The 23,442-nt window shown below is 40.7% G+C and overlaps 1 protein-coding gene across 1 annotated transcript in view; it reads right to left on the reverse strand.

The window, feature by feature from the left end:
• Positions 1-303: 303 nt before the first annotated feature.
• The window catches only part of PHLPP1 (PH domain and leucine rich repeat protein phosphatase 1), a 266,455-nt gene continuing 243,316 nt past the window's right edge, over positions 304-23,442 (reverse strand). Inside the window, exons 13-17 of the mRNA XM_008013868.3 lie at positions 21,478-21,608; positions 16,829-16,933; positions 7,952-8,146; positions 5,071-5,299; positions 304-2,467 (exon numbers count right to left, since the gene is read on the reverse strand). Of these exons, the coding sequence (XP_008012059.3) occupies positions 1,298-2,467; positions 5,071-5,299; positions 7,952-8,146; positions 16,829-16,933; positions 21,478-21,608 (1,830 nt within the window). The 3' untranslated portion in view covers positions 304-1,297. The remainder of the gene's footprint in view (positions 2,468-5,070; positions 5,300-7,951; positions 8,147-16,828; positions 16,934-21,477; positions 21,609-23,442) is intronic.

Genomic DNA, 23,442 nt, shown 5'->3' on the forward strand with positions numbered 1-23,442 from the left:
GCGCTGCAGCCTGGGAGACAGAGTGAGACTCCATTTCAAAAAGAAAAAGAGAAAGAAAAAGAAAAAGAAAAAGGAAAAGAAAGAAAAGAGAAAAGAAAAGCTATAAGATCAGCTAATTATACTGTTTACCATTCAGTTAATTTCACATATCATTCAATGTAGGTTAACGGATTTTTTCTCTTAAAAAAAAAAATCAGAAATATCTGATAACCCCAATATTCCATCCATTCTTTCCAAACCCAAGCTAGTGTGACTGTCTCCAAGACACATCTGGCTGCTGAGACAAAAGCAGATACTTGTAGATACTTGTAAATTTCATATTTATTATAACAAAAATTATGCCATGTCCATTTGTGCATTCTGCTTGAGTGTAACTCTGGGTATGTAAATGGCCTAATGGGGCACTATACAGCCATGCTGATTGTGGCAGCAGTAAGGAACACAGTTAAAAATTGTCTGTCAGAGTGGAGAGGCTGGGACAGGGAGGAAAACGGGTTTAGGGCCTTTGGGTGCAGGCTCTTGTGCAGTGGCCTAAGATCCACTTCCTCTGGACAGAAACGCTGCAGCTGCTCAGCCTCCTCATTCAGTGAAGTGAGGGTGAGTTGGGAGGCAGGCAGGCTCCTCAGAGGGGAGGGGGAGGGGAAATGTCAGTTACTTGGGCTGTGTCCTCACGCCAAGACTACAAAACATCGTAAGCCTCACTATACAACACTGAGCTATTTACAATAGAAATTCTCAATCGCTGTTCTCTCAGAGAAAATTAGTGAATCCCAGTGACTTAAGTCACCTGACAGAGTAAAGCAACTCCTAGGAGTTAGTCTCCATATTCTACAAATGTCTATTATTTTCAAGACCAAAAAAAAAAAAAAAAAAAAAATCCTTTTCCCCCCAAAGAAATACAGAATTACAATATTATTAAATCATTTAGCAACGGCAGCCTGCCCTGCCTTCCAAACAAACAAAACAACAAAAAGCCATTTTAAAAAATAGCACATTATCATTAACTGTTTCTCTGTAATATATTAAACCTTTTGCTCTTTGTCTTTACATATCTGATATGTTAGGGGGAGAAGTTAACAAATGTAAATCATACTGGTAAAGCATCACTAGAAGAAAGTGGTGATTATTTTAAAAAATAACCCAAAGAAAGAGAACCTACAGATTAGCTGCGACGACAGGTTGGGAACAGTGTCCGGGGGAAGGACATGGAGTAAAACCCCTGGTTTAATGTGAGCCTGAGAGACTCTTGCAACTTGGTATTTTGTGGTTAGTTTGTTTGTTAAATAGCGCGGCTGGGTCATAGTGGCGTGTCGTAATAATCTGGCAGCTGGTCCAGTTGGTAGTGCCGCGGCAGCTGCGGCTGGAGCTGAGGTGGCGGTGGTGGCTGCTGCTGCTGCTGTTGCTCCTGGTGATGCTTCATGATTTCTTTGACCTCCTCTTCCAGCTCCGGGGGTATGATAAACTGATCATCGGGATCTGGCTGAGCCGGGGCAGCAAAATAGCCTCCAGGCTTTCGAAGAGGTGCATCTGTAGCCACCTCTATCACATTGTGGCTCCTTTCCTGGGGCGCAACAGAGCCATTGGCCCTCCGGCGCCCAATGGTCCCAACGGCAGAGAAGTCTGCCTTCCTGGGCAGACCCGGCTCATCCTCGTTGGCGCTGATGACAATGCCCTCATCGCTGGCCTCTGCTGGCACCTGAAGCAGGTGCTGCTGTTTCTCCTTCTCCTTGGCCCGGCTGCAGTGGATGTCCACCTCCACCTCCACCCGGCTGCCATTGGTGAAGACGCCCTCGATGGGCTCCTCATCGTCACTGTCAAGGCCGTTGTCGGAGAAGGCGCTAGAGAACGTGGCGCTGGACAGCTGGCGCTGGAAGGAGTTGGACAGACAGACGGGGTGGAGCATGCAGCGCTGCTCACTGGGGTAGGCAGGGCTGTTCTCGCTTAGGGCTCCAGGCGGGGGCTCATCGGAGGCCGTGGACCCCACCTCGCTGCTCATCTCGGAAGTGGAGAGCTCACTGCTGATCTCGGAAGCCATGCCGCTGCTGGAGGACGGCACGCCCAGCCCGTCTGAGGGCCGATCCTTGATCACCATGTTCACTGAGGGAGGGAAGATGCCAGGGCTGGGTGGTGGCACGGCCCCACCGGCGCTGAGCTCGCAGCAGCAGAAGCTGTCCTCGGTGACACTGAGCTGCACCACCACAGCGCTGATGCTGTCGTGGCAGCCGTAGCTCTGGGCCAGGGTACACAGCTTCTTGGCAGCAGCCAGGGCATCGGGAACATTGCGCACGGCCTCCACGGCCTCCTCGACGGACAGGCTATCCCACAACCCCTTACTGCCTAGGATGAAGAACTCATCCTGGGGGGTCAGGAGCACAGACTGCACGTGGGGGCGGGGCACCACGCTGGGGTGGAGGAAGGTGTAGCCCAGGATACGCGTGGACTCAGTCACCCCGTTCACCTTGCCATCCTGGAAGAACAAGGGTTTGCAGACAGACAGTTAATACAGAGCACCTGTGGCAACTGTGCAGGTTCCCCGCGGGTCCTTCGACTGTCTCAACTGTAGGACCACAAAGAAGTGCTGTGTGGCCCACAGAGGAAAGAAGGGCTCACTCTCTAGTGAGTAGTTAATGTGCACCTGTCATCAGAAACCCCAGGTAGTAGGCCTGGGCAGGTAAGGAGCAGTAGGGACAAAAGGAAAAGATTTTGGTTATGTGTGTTACTGGGACCCCATTCACACTAGGTCACAAGTCCTGCTGTTTATCTAAAGCAAGCCATCATCCAGCCTTACACACAGCAAGCATAGCTGGCCAGCTCCTCCTATAAACGTGGGTTTACATCTTCCCTCCCTCAGTGAACATGGTGATCAAGGATCGGCCCTCAGACGGGCTGGGCGTAGGAAGACTCTGAGGTAGGAAAAGTCTTTCTGATAGAAGCCAGTCCTGAGCAAAGACACACGAGGCAGGCATATATCAAGACAATGCTCCTGAATCTTCCATTGCTCTCCACGCTCACAAGTGGCAGTAGTGTCTAAAAGTCCAGAGAGGACTTGAAAGTACTTAAGAGGTGGAGAAAACCTTGGCATGACTAGGTGGGTAAGAATGCTCCTGTCAGGAGAACAGATGCTAAAGAAGAAATGCCAATTCTTACAACTTCCTCGAACTTGATTTCCTGTTGACCAATGGAGAAGGCAAGATCTGCTGGCTTTAGTTCAGCTGTGTGCATGCTATTTAAATCTATTACCAAAGTGCCAGACCACTTGCCAATAAAAAGATTTTTTTTTCCATGTGTACCTGCTTTGATCTTTATTCTTCAAATTTTGAGATTCTAAGGTCCATGACATATCTCTACATGCCCTAGTTTTAACACCTCTTTCCAGGAAAGGCTTCATTACAACAAATCCCTGTCTGGGATGAGCAAGTGTTTCTTCCAGAGAACATCCATTTCCTTTCCAGTCCTACCACTTTCCTTTATTTGGGATTTGGCAAGGTGCCTGCTTGTCCTAGGGATGTCTTTCCCAGCTTCTCACACAACTTTGCCATATCACACTTACAAGGAGATAAGCATTCCTATTAGTAAAATTAGTAAGATGGGCTTCAAGCACAACCTTAAACTGCCTTGATTCTACTGACATAATCTGTCCCCAAAGCATGGAATTTGGCAGAAACTGTTCTTGATGTTCTGCCCATCCCTTTAGATTTCTCTCCATCAGAACCAATGGTTTTGTGATTCATGAGCACTGAAGCTTCCAACATGGGCTCCAGGAGTTCTGCTCCATTCGCTAATTCATCAAGGTGTTGGTCATTTGCCCTGTGCCTGAAAAAATGACATGGGCAGACAGCAGTGACCTGCAGATAAACATCTACCTTCAAGAAGTTTCCAGTCTTACATTGTTGATAAAACCCACAGAACCTTGTACAGTTTGAGGTGGACTCTGGTGAAAGCTTATAGTCCAGTAGAGAAAAAAGACTGATTCCACGTAGGCTTTGATGAGGGCCTTAAGAAACAGAAACACTCAAGCTATACATGGGATTCTGTGCAAATGAGTCTGTGTGAATTTGTTCTGTCTATTCCTGGAGCAGAGAGGATGAACATGGATGGTAGACACTGTGTTAGGGAGCAGAAGACAGTCTAATGTGGACAGAATGCACTGAATTCAACTTTAGTTCAACACTATGCCAAACACAATTGAAGGTAAATGATTTCAGAGGCCTACATGAATCAGGTTTGCACGTCAGACTTCTCTTGTTTTCCGTGCCTCGCCTCTTCCCCGCTTTTGTTTGCATTGCTTAATGCTCAACAATGAGGTTTTGTTTTGTATTGTATTTTACTTCTCTACCTTGAGACACGTCCTCCAAACACACACACCACAGTCCGTGCTGTGGGGACTGCCCTGTGCATTGTGGGGTGTTGAGCGGCATTGTCCTAGCAGCGCTGTAGGATGCTCAGTGGCCTCAATCCACTGCATGCCAATCACACTCTCCACCCCAACTGTGATGACCAAAAATGTCTCCATATGCTGCCAAACGTCCTGTGGGGAAGCAAACTGCCCCTAGCTGAGAACTGCTCACTGTGTACTCAAATGGGACGTGAGACATGAACCAAAATAACAACGACTTACACTTATATAGACCTTCATAGTTTACAAGTCGTACCAACCTTGTAAGATAGGACAGACGCATGATTATTCCCACTTTACAGATAAGAAAACTGAGGCTTAGAGAGGTTTAAAGGTTACAGCCTGCAAGTGGCAGACCTAAGACATGAAAACTAGTAGTGTGATGTCAGGGGTAGAGCCCTCAACCACCAAAGCAACCCTCTGTAGAGTGGCTGCAAACATGGAATGGGATCGTGCCCACGAAGCACGCAGCACAGTGCCTGATGCAGAGAGGCAACTGACAAGCATACGTCATAATGTAAGACATTTGCTTTGTGATACTACGGATTTGGAATTCTAATGTCGAACTGACTTCAAAAAGTGTTCTTTGAAGGCAAATGCTCCCTAGCTAGTTTCTGCTACGATCTGGTCTCCTCTCCTCTCCACCATCCTGGGGAAAAGCCCTCTTTTCTCACCTCAGTGATAATGGCCTTGTGCTGTTTAATCCTCTTCAGCTCTTCCTCACAGCTCATGATGTAAGACCTGGACAGAGGCAGTGGCTTTCCATTTCGACAGAGAACTGTTTGGCACTTGCCCACATTAGCAGAGGTCAAGGTGAAGGATCCTCCTGGGTCCACAGGGTCATGCTTGATATGACAAAGGACAGCAGCACCGCCAAGCTTCTGCCCAGCAGTTCCAAGTTTCCTGGAATCCGAAGAGAGGGGGTGACACTCAAACACAGTCCATCAGTGCCAGTTCTGCAAATTCAACACGAAGACTGCACCACTGGACAGGGCCAGGAAGGAGACATCTGGGGATTCCACTCCGCTTCCTTCATCAAAGCACACACTGCTCCGCCTCTTTGATGAAAAGAGCCCCGGAATCTGACACCACACACATCCACACAGAGAGCCCACAACTGGGAGACAGTATCACTGTACCATTAAAAGCCACAGGTGCTGCTCTGGAAGGCAGATGCCCCTGGGCTGCTGTATACAGCCTGTTACCCTCGTCAACCACACTACCCTATCAGCACACTCCAAAGACAGCAGGAAAATGACTTCTCTCTCCATCTGCTTCTCTAAATTCCCTCTGTCCACAGGAGAGGAACATTGAAAAAACCATGCACATAAGAGCAGGTATAAACACCCTACCCCACTGGCAGGCACACGTCAGAAAAACCTGACAATCCTCTCCCCCTTATAAGGCTGTTTGTTGGTAGGAGCCTGTAAGTATTGGAGGGTTCATGTTCCTGCCCTATGTAGTAAAGACTTTCTGGCCCAGTACCATCTATTCTAGAAAACTCATAGAAAGGACATTCTAGTAATCGAATACCAAGTGCTTGTGATTTATCTTTTTAATCATGACAATTAATCCACAGACTTACCAAATACAGGAAGTACCTGCAAATTCTGAAAATCAAAAATCAAAAACCCCTCTTACAAAGCTACTTGTTCTGGCAGATTATCAACGGAGAGAAACGGCAGAGAGGGACAAAAGACCATTATTGCTCCCATGGCCTCATGAACTCCTATGGCAAGCCCCACAAATGGTAACACCGCCCAGGCCCCTGCTGTTCCTGAGTGGTACAGGAGCAAGAAAGTTAAGAAAAACAGCCTCCTGTTTTACAAGGCCAGACCCTAAGGTACTGTCTGCTACTATCACATGTGTAAGGTAAGCAACTGGCAAGAGGAGCAATGGAAACCAGGGCTGCCTACTTGCATGCATTAGGAAATCCTGCACAAAGACCAGTTCCTCTAAGGACCCAAAGCTCACCACACAACCCATACCCTCTTAACAGATAGGGAAAATAAGAGAAATACAAAAGACCCTGGAGAAGGGCCGACAGTTTAGGCTCCTAAACTCTAACTTTCAGGTATTTGGCTCTAGACCTTTCCAAGGCACCTCCATTTTCTCCCTTTCCTAGGCACAGTGATTCGTAAAAAGTATAGCAAGTAATCCGAGATTGGGGTTCTCAGTGTTTAATTCTTACCCAGTGCTTGAAGGTGCATAAAAAGCAGACCTCTTGGGGTTTGTGAAGGGATGTGTTTGTGCTTTGGTCTGTGTGCACATGTGTATGTGTGTGCATATGATACATGCTAGATGTTTTTCTAGAACAAAAGGGTGGTAAAACCAGGAAAGCTGATGTGCCTGCTAGTTAGAACATCCTCTGGAGTCTTACAACCCGAGGTCAGGTCCTGGCTGCACTACCTGCTAGCCCGTAGGCACTGTGCTTCACCTCTCTGTACATCACTTTCAGTAACATTACTCCGCTAACTGGTAACAATTTATGACACATAAGGTAAAATTTAGAACAATGACTGGTACATATTAAGGGCTTGCTGGATATTAGTCATTATTGTTCAATTGCTAATTGTACATGCTCACTGAGAATCTGAAAGTCAGAGGTGACTGTAGCAGCAAGAACCACCCCAGGCTTGCCTCCACCAAGCTCTCTGAGAGGAACCATTTGAGACGTAGGTATCACTGTAAATGCTGCTCTGAACACTCCTCCCCAGACACTTCTTCTACCCCCTTAACAAAGCTACTTGCTCTGGCAGAGTATCAAGGGAGAGAAAGAACAGATAAGGACAAAAGACCATGACTGTTATCATGACCTCAAGTTCCAGTACACTGATCACTCCTGGGTCCCACATGAGCGAGTCTGCAGTACAATATTTATAGACAGGCAATTCCATTATCACCTAGAAAGCCATGAAGGTGATAAGAATGAACAATTCTTTGAATGAGGGAATCCTCACTCATCTAAGAGTTACAAACAATATACCACAATTTCTACAGCAACCTAAAACTCTGCTGCTGGTGGAAACTCCAGGCTATGGCCTAGGATTCTGCCAGTAACACTGTCTTGAACATTTAATAAAGGGGAAAACAAAATATAAAGAATGATTTAACTCTTGAGCTAAAATCTGACCATCTTGATTTAACAAAGGTTTGCACTACCGCAAACCAGTGATAGTATTTCATAAGGGCCAAGAAACTAGGATAGAAACGGTCCATTTCAAAGAGAGGTCCCCACACCAGAAAGTCGAAAAAGCCTCCAGAGCTCACATGATTTGGGAGGAGAAATGGCATTGCAAACAATCTGATGAAAATCTGCAATCAATAAAGGCCAGTGAGGTCCAGTTCTCAGAGAAACTAATTCCTTGTCATTGTCGGAGCCTTCCACAAAGTTATATGAACATCAGTATGTCTCAAACTGGAGCACCATTCCTGATGCCTGGGCAACACCAAACTTGCCTGAATGCATCTTGGTACTCATAGTCAAAACACAGAAGATGCACACTCAAAGAGCAAAAAAACATACAGCAGGTAAGCAGGAACTCTGAGTTTTACCTTTGCATGACAATGAATGTATTGACCATGTATTCTTCTTCATTTTTTGTTTTTTGCAGCTCTTCAGCCAAAATGTCACTCATGGTGCACTGGAGAAGGTAGGGCACCTCCACATTCCGGTCTCCATCAAACACACCGTAGAGGGCTTCGCGGTTGTCACAGAAGTTATTTACCGACAGGGCTGCGACACACAACCTGCAAGGCAACCACACTTCTGTGCTGAGTCCACTCATCCTCCTGCTCCAGGCCCAGCCCAGTGCTTATTTATTTCAAGATTTCCCTATCTCAGTTTTGTCTCTTTCTTCATGACTCCAGACAGATTAAGGGCAGGTAAACTGACTCCAGCTAATTTCTATCAGCAAATTTTGATTAGCAGAGAAGGATGAGCACAAATTATGCTTCACACATGCCTTCCTACGTGCTTCTCTTCTGATGAGTTTATTTTTAAATGTCAGTGACAGAAGGGGAAAAAGAGTCATGGGAAATAAGAGATTAGGAATCCGTATCTACACATTCATTCAATAAGCAGTTATTAAGGAGAATCTCCACATCCAGCCAAAATAGACAATGAAAACACTGGGAAAAATAGACGAAACCTATATGAAAAACATGCACAAATATAGAAAAAACCTCAAATGACTTTACAAAAGTTATTTTTATTTTTATTTTTTTGAGACAGGGTCTCCCTCTATCACCAAGGCTGGAGTGCAGTAGTGTGATCTCTGCTCACTGCAGTCTCCACTTCTAGGGTTCAAGCGATTCTCCTACCTTAGCCTACTGAGTAGCTAGGACTACAGGAGTACGCCACCACGCCCAGCTAATTTTTGTATTTTTAGTAGAGATGGGATTTCACCATGTTGGTCACGCTGGTCTCCAACTCCTGAGCTTAAGCAATCTGCCAGCCTCAGCCTCCCAAAGTGCTGGGATTACAGGTGTGAGCTACTATGCCCAGTCTTCAAATAACTTTTTTAAAAGGCAGGAAAAACAAACCAACCAACCCCAACTGGACAGTAAGAGCACAGGTCAGTGATCCTGGAGAGAACCTGCTTCCCGCTCAGCTTTCTCCTGGGGAAGCGTCCAGGCTGCAGCACAGGGAGGAAGACCCAGGTGAGGGCTGTGGTCTGTGCATTGAGGAGATAGAGCTGGGGGCTGAAGGAGGACAAGGTGACCAGAGTCTCCAGTTAGTGCACTGGAGGAGGACAGTGGTTCCCCGCACCTGTGGAAAATTTGGAGACTTTCTCCACCCCAAACTCAAAAGAATCAAACTGTTTCCAAGTAACTGTGTCCCAGAAACTGTCCAAAATGAAACAGAGAAAAAAAAAAAGACTGGAAAAAAAAAATAAGGCCAGGATATTGGTGAGTGGCAGGATGACTTCAAACAGCCTCATATACTACAGGGAATTGGAGTCTTCAAAAGAAGAGACAGAAAACACTTTTGAGGAGTTGATGGCTGAAAACATTTCAAATATGAAGAAAATTATAAACCTACAGATACTGCAAGCAAGAGAAACATGAAAAAGACTTAACTGAGACACATCAAAATCAAATTGCTAGAAACCAGGAACAAAGGTGGAAGGTAGAGTGGGGAAACCAGGATTGTGCCCAACAGCAGGCTTCTCCCTGGAAACCTGGTAGGAGACGGTGGAGCAACACCTTGAAGGTACCAATGGAAAACAACTAGAAAACAACCTAGATTTCTAAGCCAGTACAAATAGTTATGAAAAGTTAAGGGGAAAAAAAGACATTTCCAGATACACAAATAAAAGCATTTACCACCAGCAGGCTGGCACTAAAGAAATGGAAAAGGAAATCCTTAAGGTAGAAGAAAACGGTCCCAGATGGAAATCCGGACCTGTTCAAAAGAATGAAGCACAACGATAATGATGAAGCACAACGATAATGACAGCCAGGTGAGTCAACAGAAACATTTCCTTATGTTTAAAAAAAAATTTTTTTTTTGAGATGGAGTCTCACTCTGTCACCCAGGCTGGAGTGCAGTGGTGTGATCTTGGTTCACTGCAATCTCTGCCTCCTGGGTTCAAGTGATTCTCCTGCCTCAGCCTCTCGAGTAGCTGGGATTACAGGCACTCGCCACCATGCCCAGCTAATTTTTGTATTTTTTATAGAGACATCATTTCACCATGTTGGCCAGGTTGGTCTCATACTCCTGACCTCGAGTGATCTGCCCGCCTCGGCCTCTCAAAATGCTGGGATTATAGGCATGAGCCACTGTGCCCAGCCTGATTTTCTTATTTTAAAAATCACCTTAGAACAGTGATTCTCAATAGAATATTCAATAATATTCTAATAATTATTGGGAGGCAACAACAAATAATTATCTGGTTCAAAATGTCAATGGTATTGAAGTTGAGAAACATTGCTTTAGAAAATAACTAAAGTAAAAATAACAGTAATGTATTTTGGAGGTTATAACATAGATAGAAGCAGAACATACGACAACAACAGCATAAAGGCCAGGACAGGAGAAGAAGTACATATCTGCAAGGTTCTTATATGTGAAATGACATTACCACTACTTGAAGGTAAACAGTGGTAAGTTAAAGATCACACTATAAACTCTAAACAAACCACACATGTACACACAGAGACGCATGGTAGAGTAAGAATGAATAAAGATAAAATCAAATCATAACAAATAATTCAAAAGAATGAAGAAAAAGGAAAAAGGAAATAAAGAACAGACGGCACAAATAGAAAACAATAGTAAGGTGGAAGGTTTAAACCTAACCATATCAATAATTTCATTAAATATAAAGGCCTTAACACTACCCAAAAGACAAAAAATTCAGACTGAATAAAAAAAAAGACCTAATTATATGCTGCCTATAAGAAATCCATTTTAAATGAGACAAATAGGTTAAAAGTAAAAGGATTTTTTTTAAAGGTATACCATGCTAACGTTAATCCAAAAAAAGTTGAAATGGCTATGTTAGTATCAGACAAAGTATATTTCAGAATAAAGAATATTACAGGAATAAAGAGAGTCATAATGACAAAGGGGTCAGTTCATCAAGAGGCTACATCATTCTAAATGTTTACATACTTAACAGAGCTTCAAGATGCATGAAGCAAAAACTGATAGAACTACAAGGAGAAACAGACAAATCCATATTCATAGCCTCTCAATCATCAACAGAATAAGTAGACAGAAAATTGGTAGGAGGCTTGAGCAACAATATCAACCAACTTGAGTTAATTGGCACCACACCTGACAGCAATTTTTTTTTTTTTTTTTTTAATGCACACAGAACTTTTACCAAGATAGGTAAGATTCTGGACAAAAAATCAAGTCCAAATAAGTTTACAGGATTCAAGTCATACAATGCATGTTCTCCAACGATATTAGCGAAATTGCTTAGAAAGACATTTACAACTCTAAATGCTCATATTACAGAATTAGAGGTCTCAAATCAATCATCTAAGCTGCCATTTAAAGAAACTAGAAAAAGCAGTACATAACAAACCCAAAACAAGAAGGAAGGGAATCATAAAAATAAGAAAAGCAGTTGACTGTGATAGCTCACACCTGTAATCTCAGCACTTTGAGAGGCCAAGGCAGGAGGATCGCTTGAGGCCAGGAGTTTAAGACCAGTCTAGGCAACAGAACAAGACTCTGTCTCAAAAAATAACAACAACAACCAAAAAAAAAAAAACCCCTTAAAACATAAGAAATGTGGAACAGAAAAATTATAGAGAAAAATCAATAAAACAAAAAAAAATCTAGTTCTTTGAGAATATCAATAGAATTGATAAACCAAATCAAACTGATCAGAAAAAAGAAAACATAAATTACCAATATTAGGAATGAGAGAGGGGAGGCATATCTCTACAGATTCTACAGATTTTAAAAGCATAACAATGGGCTGGGCATGGTGGCTCATGCCTGTAATCCCAGCACTTTGGGAGGCTGAGGCAGGCGGACCATTTGAGGTCAGGAGTCCGAGAACAGCCTGGTCAACATGGTGAAACTCCATCTCTACTAAAAATATAAAAAATTAGCTGGGCATGGTGGCACACGCCGGCAGTCCCAACTACTCAGGAGGCTGAGGCAGAAGAATTGCGTGAACCCAGAAGGGAGAGGCTGCAGTGAGCCGAGATTGTGCCACTGCACTCCAGCCTGGGTGACAGAGTGAGACTCTGTCTCAAAAAAAAAAAAAAAAAAAAAAAGCATAATGTCAATACATTCAATACATTTGAAAACCAGATAAAGCAGACAAATTCCTTGAAAGACACAAATTACCAAAGTTTGTTCAAGAAGAAGAAAGAGATAATCCTATTTAAAGAAATTGTAGGTTTAAAAAAAAATCCAGGCACAGATGGCTTCACTGGTGAATTCTTTTAAATATTTAAGAAGGATATATTACCAATTCTATACAAACTCCTCCAGAAAACTCAAGATGAGGAAACACTTCCCAACTCATTCTATGAGGCCAGCATTACGCTGATACCAAAATCAAAGACATCATAAGAGAGCTACAGACCAATATCCACTATGGAATATAGACATCTTCAACAAATTAACAGCAAATCTAACCCAGCAGCATGTAAGAAATATAATACTTCAGGCCAGGCGTGGTGGCTCGCGCCTGTAATCCCAGAACTTTGGGAGGCCGAGGAGGGAGGATAACTTGAGGTCGGGAGTTCGAGACCAGCCTGACCAACATGCAGAAACCCCATCTCTACTAAAAATATAACATTAGCCGGATATAGTGGTGCATGCCTGAAATCCTAGCTACTCAGGAGGCTGAGGCAGGAGAATCGCTTGAACCTGGGAGGTGGAGGTTGCGGTGAACTGAGATTGCGCCATTGCACTCCAGCCTGGGCAACAAGAGTGAAATCTGTCTCAAAAAAAAGAAAAAAAAAAAAGATACTACATTGTGACCAAGTGAATTTACACTTGGAATGCAAAGTGTATTTAACATTTTAACATCAATCAATGTAATTAAGCACATCAACAGACTGAAGAAGAAAAAAAAAACCATACAGTCATCTCAATTGACACAGAAAAAGCCTATGACAAAATGTGTTATCTGTTTATTATAAAAACTAAGATTTCATTATAAAATCTTAGCAAACTCTGTATAGAAGAGAATTAACTTGATAAAGGGTGTCTACAAAAATACCTAGAGCTAATATCACATTTGATTGTGAATGAACAAGTTTTCACCAAAGAATGTATATGGATGATAAATAAACACATGAAAAGAGCAGGGAAATGTAAATTAAAACCACAATGAGATATTATTATTAAAATGGAAAAAACAACAGCAACCTGACAATAACACCTGCTGGTAAGGATGTGTAGCTACTGGAACTCTTAAGACATTGCTGTTGGGAGTGCAAAATGATACAGGCACTTTGGAAACAGTTTGGCAGCTTCTTCCAAAGTAAATACACACTTACCATATGACCCAGCAATCCTTATCCCTAGGCATTTATCCAAGAGAAATGAAAACAAGCATTCATACAAAAACCTGTATGTAACTGCAACGTGTGGCATTTTCATTTGCAACTGCTAAAAACTTGAAACAATCTAAACATCCTTCAAATGGTGAATGGGTAAAACAAAAACAAACCATAATACGTCCATGCAATGGAATGCTACTAGGAATAAAAAGCAATGAAAAGAAACAAACTACTGACACATACAATAGTACAAATGAATCTCAAACGCATTATGTGATGGGAAAGAAGTCAGATTGAGAAGGCCATATACTACATAATTCCCTTTTATAGGACATTCTGGAAAAGGCAAAATCAATGAGATAAAAAACAGATCAGGAGTTGCCAAGGACAGGGGTTGGGGAGAATAATTGACAAAAAGGGGCGTGGGGTAAATTTTGGTAGGTGACGGAACTGGTCTATACCCTGTAGTGGTGGTTACACATGATGATATTCTTTCACCAAAACTTGCAGAACTGTACATTAAAAAGGGTGAATTTTACTGAATATAGAGTATACCTTCTTACATATATAAAGAGAAAAAAATTATTAAGCACCTGCTATGTATCATAACTACATACCAGATATATAAACTTAAAAATATAATCCCTCCCTTTAAGGAGTTCAGGGATAAATAATAATAGCAATGACCATTATAATCAATAATATTAGTAGTTAACACTTAAATAGGGTTTATTATATGGCACACATTGTTCTAAGTATGTCATACATATTAACTCACGTGATCCTATAACAACACCATGAGAATAGGTAGTTTTTTCTTATTTCTTATTTTAGCTAAAGAGAGACTGAGAAATTGCCCATGGTCACATGGCAAGAAAGTATAGAACTCAGGTGCAAAGCCAGGTAGTCTGGCTTCTATCTCAATATTTTGAAATTCTTGCCTCTATTTATTAAGAAAAACAAGTTATCCAAAACTATAAGGCAATTAGTGGCAAAGTTAAATTTTAAAGTCATTTTATTCCGTCTTCCTTCTGTAGGCTCCCCTAGCTAGCTGGAATGAGGCAGTATGAAAGAGGAAAAAAAAATACAGTAACGTAGTTTTTTTTCCTCTCTTTCTTTTTTCTTAAGTACAGTGGTGATCATTCTCAGCATTTCTTTTCTGGTGAAGTTTCCTGTTTGGTTTTTAATCTAAAGAAGAGGCTAGGCTGGGAGTAGTGGCTCATATCTGTAATCCCAGCACTTTGGGAGGCTGAGGCAGGTGGATCACCTGAGGTCAGGAGTTCAAGACTGGCCTGGCCAACATGGTGAAACCGCATTTCTACTAAAAATACAAAAATTAGTCGGGCATGGTAGCGAGCGCCTGTAATCCCAGGTACTTGGGAGGCTGAGGCAAGAGAATCACTTGAACCCAGGAGGTGGAAGTTGCAGTGAGCTGAGATTACGCCACTGCACTCCAGCCTGGGCAACAAGAGTGAAACTCCATCTCAAAAAAAAAAAAAAAAAAAGAGGCTAATTATCCAACTGTAGTTCCCTCTTGGGTTTCCCCAAAGGAGGAAGAGATGTCTACTGAGATTTGGAGAGAGGACAACCACAGTTTTCCCCTTCTTTCAAGGTGTCAAGCAGCAAACTGCTTGTTTAAATGACCATTGACAACGCAAACAAAGTAAAAACAAAACAAAAAACACCAAAAAAACAAACAAAAAGCTCTCGAGAAACCTTTATTGGCAAAACCAAAGGGTAAAAAAAGCAAGGGGAAATATCAAGTGAGGGCAAAGCATAGCCTGGGACTACTGGGATGCTGTCCATTTTCTATTTATTTATTTATTTATTTATTTATTTATTTATTTATTTATATCTTTCAATGACTCTTCATTTTTTATTTCTGGATGCAGGTGGTAGTCTGAAGGTGTGTTCACTTTAGAACAATTCAAAGGGTTGTAGTGCACTTTGCTGTCCACAAATTGTACTATGTGACACAATTGTGGAAGGGGGAATTATGCCGAAAAGCCCACCCAGATCTACTTGGTTACTTGCTCCATTAAGACACATTGAGTAGATAATAGACATTAATACACAGAGATATTAAAAACTAATCTTAGATTTCACATTAGTGTTCAGAAATGAGCAGTTTCACATACCGGTGTTTATAAGGAAGACATAAAAGATCCTTTGATCTAAAAAGTAATGATCTCCAGAAAGAAACTTTGAGTGCGCTAAAGAATATACGAATTCCCCTCTGCCCCAACACAATGACATACTGCGCAAAGTCCATGGAAATCAGGGAGTAGCTGGAGCCCAGGCAGAACTAAGGCACATCTCCTTAGGTTATTCTGCCTTTTCTGAGCAAAGAGAACAGAGTTGTTAACTCTTCTCTAGAGAGCACAAGGCCAAATGACACCTTAGGGAATGGGGAAAAGATCAATGTATCAGATCCAGAATTTGAGTTGGTGCTGTTTTCTGTCCCAAAGAAAAGCAGGCAGAATGGCAGCAACAATTCCAAACCTTTTATTTTCCATGAAGAGTATTCAGCTAGTCGGTGGTTCTGAAGCCTAGACACATATTAGAATTACCTGGGGGAGATTTTAAAACATTCTGATTTAATGAGTCTAGGTTGGGAGACTTTCAAAAAATTTTCTTTACCTTACCGATTCTAATGTGTGCCCAGGGTTGAATACTAATGTTAGCTATTATTAGATCTACCTCCACTTTCTGTTCTTCCCCTACTTTCAGACTTCTGTGTTCTTATACTTCAGCTAATTAAATTATGACCATTCTAATTTATAGGATTCTTTACCTGTCTAGGTACTAATTATTAGCACCTCTTCATATAATACAAGCAAGCCTGAAAAGCCTGGTTACATTTTTCAGGAAAAATCAACATCTGTATCTAAGAGAGGGGAGGGTGGGGAAAATGGAAAAGAAAAAGATATTAAGATGGGCAAGTCCTGGTGGCAAGACAAGCAGATGACATTACAGGCAATGGACATCAAACTCCTGTCAATCTAATTTAGATTGTAAAAATAGCTCCATAGTCAAAAACATGAGTGATCTTAAATATGCACAATTAAGCTACTTCTCCTTTAATACTATCTCTGTTTTGCTTGGTAAACAAGCGTCAGAGAAAGATAAAGGGGCTTTTCAAAGGAGCAGGGATGCATTTCAATACCTAGGCTGTTTCCAAACACTGGAGTCTTACATAGATATAATGTGTCAGTTACCTTGTATCCTAGCAACGACTCCTACTAAGGGAGACTATGTGATTCCAAACAGGGCCTTCCCTTAATGTTCAAACACAAGTCATGAGGGAGCCTCACTCTGGGGAAACCTGGAATACTCAAAGAAATTTTACATGAGAAAAGTGTGTGCTACAGCACTGAGTTTCTTTCTACCCAACTAAAGGAGTGAGACAGGCAGGAGGTAGTTCTTCCTCTGAAGTTTCATCTGACTTACTTGTTTTTTACCCCCGAAGCTTCAGTGTAACCATGACTCCAAACAGCTGGGGCTCCAGAAGCGTCTCCTGTAGAAGGCTGATCAATCTTGAAACAGCGGATATTACTAACAAGAGAAACAGGGAGGGAACAGGAATCATTAAAACCAAATGTGTGCAAATTGCTATCTTTATCCGAGAAATAAAAAAAATACCTGTTAAGCACTCTGTACTTACTATTTCTTACTGTGTTTAATGTGTCTGGAATACTTATCAGCAACAAGAACCAGCTACTCATTGTAATGAAAACCAAGGGGCATACATACAGAGCATGAAAATTACTTTTAATGAGCATCATAAAGCAGCTATTAGAGACTTTCACACATTCTACATTAGATGACTGCTCTCTCCTGAGAATGACAAGCACAGCTCTCAGCCTTGGCATGAGAAAACAAAACTTAAATATTAGGATGGGTGTATTCTTACACCATGAATACTCAGAGAGAACAACAACAAAACACCTAAGCCACAATTATAATACATTTAGATGATGTGAGATAATTCTGCAATATTCATCTCCAAATCCAATTTCTGTCCATATAATCCCTCCAAATACTATCACGGACTTGCAGTTCCCTGCAGCTTCCAATACTCTCCTCACGGGTATAGCCAAGTATGCTAAGACTAATATCATAAAATAAAACATATACATAAAATTACAAAGTAAATGAGGGGTATTTAATAAATTACAAGTTAACTGTATGTATTTAAACTGGGAGATTTCTTACCTCACCTCAGCCCTCATATGCCATAATTGATCCAACAGGACCCAAGACAGAAACACTAAAGGGATAAATTCTCATATAGCGTTTCTTAAAAATCAGCCTCGCCGGGTGCGGCGGCTCATGCCTGTAATCCCAGCACTTTGGGAGGCCAAGGTGGGCGGATCACCTGAGGTCACGAGTTCCAGATCAGCCTGACCAACATGGAGAAACCCCGTCTCTACTAAAAATACAAAAAATTGGCCGGGCATGGTGGTGCAAGCTTGTAATTCCAGCTATGCAGGAGGCTAAGGCAGGAGAATCGCTTGAACTCGGGAGGTGGAGGTTGTGGTGAGCCAAGATTGTGCCACTGCACTCCAGCCTGGGCAACAAGAGCGAAACTCTGTCTCAAAATAAAAATAAAAATAAAAATAAAATAAATAAAAATCAGCCTCTAGAAAGCATTCTGTGCCTCTAAACAGGAAGTTATTAACAGATGTAAGTAGTCTGTTAAAAAGGCTGGCTACCACAAGGTGAAATAAGTCCTCTTACTCGTAAATTGCCACTAAGTTTCCCCCTCATTATTATTTAAACAAGAGGAAAAGTATATGTACTATCTGTTGACAACTGAAGCAACACCTACATAGTTTTGGTCATAACCACAAGAATTAAAATTATCTGTTGGTACTCATTACTCCCAAATCTAACAAATACTATATATCTTTCCTAAGAACCAGTTAAAGCTTTAAAAAGTAAATCAATATCTACCTAGTATTCCCTTTGAATCTAGAAATAACTGGTGGCAATTTTTCTGAAATTTAAAAATACATGGTTAAAGAAAAGTTTCTACTCTCAATTACTAGCAAACATTTACTTTCCATCTTATCCTGAAAAACATAAATCTAGTGTCAATAGAAAATTCCCAAATCAAGTTAATACCTTGTTTTACAATAAGCCTAGAGCTAAATCTTCTTTTCAAAGTTTTCAATTCTATAAATAAAAGAGGCATTAACAAAAAAAAGGACAGTTCTCCATTATTTGCTCTCCATATGACCTGGTACTCAATTTTATCCATCTAAAACAGTACGCAATACAATAGGTTTCTTAAGATATATCCTAAGGCTCTTAGATACCATCCTGAAGTCTCGGGAAAAGTGAAGGCTCATTTTTAAAGGCATTTATAATTTTTACAGAACACAAAGTCTTCAGAGAAATAATTCAATTTCCTAACCTGATTATTAAAGGAAAAAAAAAAAAACAACTCTTAACTGCCCCCTCTCCCCAGCACACAAATAATTCTTTCTACAGTGCGGCTGAGCAGTTATCCGAAGTGAACTGAATGCTGACTCTTGTATATCGTTATTTTTTGAGATGGAGTTTTGCTCTTGTTGCCCAGGCTGGAGTGCAATAGCGTAACACTGCAACCTCCACCTCCCAGGTTCAAGCGACTCTCCTGCCTCAGCCTCCCGAGTAGCTGGAATTACAGGCATGCGCCACCTTGTCTGCCAATTTTTTTGTATTTAGTAGAGATGGGGTTTCATCATGTTGGTCAGGCTGGTGTCAAACTCCTGACCTCAGGTGATTTACCCACCTCAGCCTCCCAAAGTGCTGGGATTACAGGCGTAAGCCACTGTGCCCGGCCATCTTGTATATCTTTTAATGAGTCAGAGAATTCTGTGAACCACAGCTCAATCTCACAGAAGAGTCCTCATATGCACTTACCCGGCTCACATAAAACAAATAAACCAACCCTGTAAAAGTGCAAATAATATACGGAAAATCTTCCAAGTCATTAAGAATTCACAGCCTTCCAGATGTTAAACGGAAGGTAACATTTTAAGAATATTACAATTTTTTGCTATAGGACACTTTGGTCTGAGTACGTGAATATTTTAAAAAGCTTGATACAGTACGGCAACTGCTTTTAAGAAGAGTGTAATACCAAATTACGGTCCTTCAGCAGCACCAGTTTGAGGGGAAAATGTTATTCAAGTATTTTATTTTGTATTTACTTGATATACTAATAAGTTTGAACATATTTTCATGTAACTATTTGTACTGCTTCTGTTAAATGTTAGTGTCCTTTGTTTATTTTCTGTTTGAGTACTTTTCTTATAAGTACTTATCTTATAAGAACACTTTATAGTAAGTATATTAAAGCTTTTTTCATATTTTTCTTCCCAGTTTGTCATTTGCCATTTATATTTATTCTTGAGAGTTTCTGAAATAGGAAATAGACATTTAACACTTTAATGTATAAAAAGTATATTTACATGTAAACATATGCAATGTGAATATTGAAAACCAACCTACATGTACTGATTTCTTTTCTTGCCACTTAATCCCTTCATTTCTTGGCCTAAAAAGTCTTTTTCTAACTTGTGAAGATATTCACATGATTTCTTATTATTTTTGAAAATCATTTAATTTTACAGATTCAACTATTTCAGCTGGATTTTGGTGTGATATAAGAATGTAACTTTAATTTTCCTCTAAGTGGCTACTTCCATTTATTAACATATTTTGGTGCAATTATTTTTAAATTTTATTTGTAAAGAATGCTCAAAAATGTCTGTATCCTACATGTAAAAAATACTCAAAAGCTATCTGTTTAAAGATGACCGATTTTGATAATCCATTATTTTCTTGAATTTAAAAAGCACCTTAAAGATCATGTAGGCCATTTTTTTTCTCATAGGTCTGGACAGATGGAGGGGTTTAGGCCAAGGTTTCATACACGTGATCAACAATGGAGAGAACCTCGTTCTCTACGCCTTCCTCAGGACACTCAGGCAGTGTTTTTCAACTATGCATCAAAATTAATTTTCTCATTAAGTACTTAAAATGCCAACAAATTAGGCACTAATTAGGCCCATTCTATCCAGGAATCACTTTAAGTGCTTTTCAAACTTTGGTTTGCACTACAGCCTAGGATAGTACAATGGACCATTCACCAAAAATCTACTGTTTTTTACTGATTTTCTTAAAATAATGGAAAATGACTTTCAGCAACAAATATTCCAACATTGAATAAACATATATGGCATGCATAATGACTAATGTATGACAATGTTTAAAACTACTACTGATCTGATATACCCCAAAAAATTCTGAAAATTCAGAAAAGTTTAAAGAAGAAAATAAACACTACCCATAATACTATTATCCAGAGAATAACACCACTTTAACTTTTGTTATATATCCTTTTAGGCATTTTCTAGGTGTGTGTACATACACATGTACATATACCCAATGCACACAAATTTATATTGCAAAAATTGAATTATACTATAAAACTTCTTTGTTAATTTTATTAATATTTTCACTTAATATACTGTAAAGATCTTTTGAGTTAGTGATATAACTCTAAATAATTTTAAATGGCTTTGTAATATTCAATTGTGGAACATTATTTAATTCTTAATAGACTATTTAGAGTTCTATGATGAACATTCTTATTAAGATATCTTTCCTACTGCAGACCTTTAAGGTTTTACATAGAAAACTCCAACCACTAATTCTTTATCAATATCAAGAATGAAACAGCATCAATGAACTCTTTCCCATACCGTGAAGATCTAACTGCTGGTAGGATCTACCTACTCCACATCCTTAGTCTTATTTAAAAAAACCTGGATTTCAGTGCCACACTGTTAGTTTTCCCTACATCTCTTTTAAAATCCTTCCTTAACATTTGCATTAACTGTCACAACCACGTTATCAGTGACTACTGAGATTTAAGTTACATCCTGGTTGTTCATTGCTTCCCTGCATCTTGTATATCCTGTTATGTGTGTTAACACAGCTAACAAGTCAATGATGCTTCATGTTTTGTTTCCCATTTTCACTGAGATATGAAGCCCACTGCCAGTGGACAATGATGGGGATACAGTGCTTTACAGAATACTTACTTCAGTAGTTCCAGGGTTTTGTGATCAAGGACAAGGCGAGGGTTTCCAGTCAGGTCTAGCTCCTGCAGTTTGGGAGGCAGGTTTTCTGGTAATGTGACTTCGCTTAGCTCATTACAACTCAGATCCACACACTAAAAAAGGAACAAGTGCAAACAAGAAAGAGATGGTCTAGAGAAGTTCTTCATGGAGTTCTATACTCCTACCCTTTGCATACAAATCAGTCTGATCATTCATTATAATATACTAGACAAATGTGGAAAAGGAGGCTTATCTGTTACTTTGCCATAAACATTTAAAATAGATTTTGCTAAATGCAAAAAAAATTTTTTTTATTTTCTTTGAATAACAGAAAATCCATGTTCTTTATTCTTCTCATATTTTCCACTTAAGTTTATCTCCACGTTTAAAATCAAGCATTAACTAAAATATCCTAATAGATTTTCTTATTGCTCATAAAATCTCCATGCCATGAGAACTACAGCTCAAACATTAACATGAACTTTAAAGGAATTTCTTAAAATAAAACTAAAAACAAAGAAGGCTGGGTACAGAGGCTCACACCTGTAATCCCAGCACTTTGGGAGGCTGAGTAGGGTGGATCACTTGAGGTCAGGAGTTTGAGACCAGCCTGGCCAACATGGTGAAACCCCATCTCTACTAAAAATACAAAAATTAGCCAGGTGGTGGCACACGCCTGTAATCCCATCTATTCAAGGTGGTTGACACACGAGAATCGCTTGAATCCAGAAGGTGCGCAGGGCGCAGTGGCTCACGCCTGTAATCCCAGCACTTTGGGAGGCCAAGGCAGGCAGATTACCTGAGATCAGGAGTTCGAGATTAGCCTGGGCAACACGGTGAAACTCCATCTTCACTAAAAATACAAAATTAGCCGGGCGTGGTGGCACATGCCTGTAATCCCAGCTACTCGGGAGGCTCAGGCAGGAGAATCACTTGAACCTGGGAGGTGGAGGATGCAGTGAGCTGAGATCATGCCATTGCACTCCAGCCTGGGCAACAACGGTAAATCGCCATCTCACCAAAAAAAAAAAAAAAAAAAAAAAAAAAGAACCCGGGAGGTGCAGGTTGCAGTGACCAGAGACTACGCCACTGCACTCCAGCCTGAGAGACAGAGCAAGACCCTGTCTCAAAAAAACACAACAGAAAACAAACAAAAACAAAAAAACAAGCAAAGAAAAGAATATGTAAAATGAGGAAAAGGCAGGTAACACACACTCAAAATGAGAAGATATTTCAAAAGAAGCTGAATAAGAAATTGGCAAAAGCTACACGAGCAGGTAAACCTGCCTAATCTGTGTCAAAAAAAGGGGCTGAGTCAAGTATGGATCCTAACCTCAAGGCATCAACATCTGGACTCTCCAACAGGTCCTGCCCAATTTAACTTGAAAGAAAAATCACAAAAAGGTCATGGTGATTACAACAAAAATCAGGTTTTATCTGTAAGTGGAAATGATACCTCCTTTCTCACAAAACTGATATAAAGCTTAAATAAGGTGTACTGTAAAAAGCGGGGCTGCCCTTGTGTTCAGGGAGCAGGGAACCTAGGTGGAGAAGGCTCACTTTACGCAAGAGAAATGGAGTGGTCAGCGCTCTAGATATGAGAATGCAGAACCTATAGGTTCAATAGTATGGGGTGGAGAGCATTCAATTATCTGGCTGAATTAGTACCTTATTATAAATTAGATTATGATAGTACCTTATTATAGTACCTTATAAATAAATCAGAAACTTATTGTAAGTTTCAAAAGTGCTTACAGAAATGATCAAAAGAGGAATTGTTTTGTTCTCTCTTCAGTTCTTTAAAAAACGGGAGGAGGGAGATTATACTCAAGAACTTCAGGATCTTAAAAGTAGACAAAATCTTCCTTTTATTTGGAAAAATTCTCAAAGAACTTAAATTTAGTATGGATTGGGGAAGGGTAGAGATTGGGTAAAATGAAAACCTGT

This window comes from Chlorocebus sabaeus, chromosome 18 (assembly GCF_047675955.1).
Source record: "Chlorocebus sabaeus isolate Y175 chromosome 18, mChlSab1.0.hap1, whole genome shotgun sequence".
NCBI classification, from domain to species: domain Eukaryota; kingdom Metazoa; phylum Chordata; class Mammalia; order Primates; family Cercopithecidae; genus Chlorocebus; species Chlorocebus sabaeus.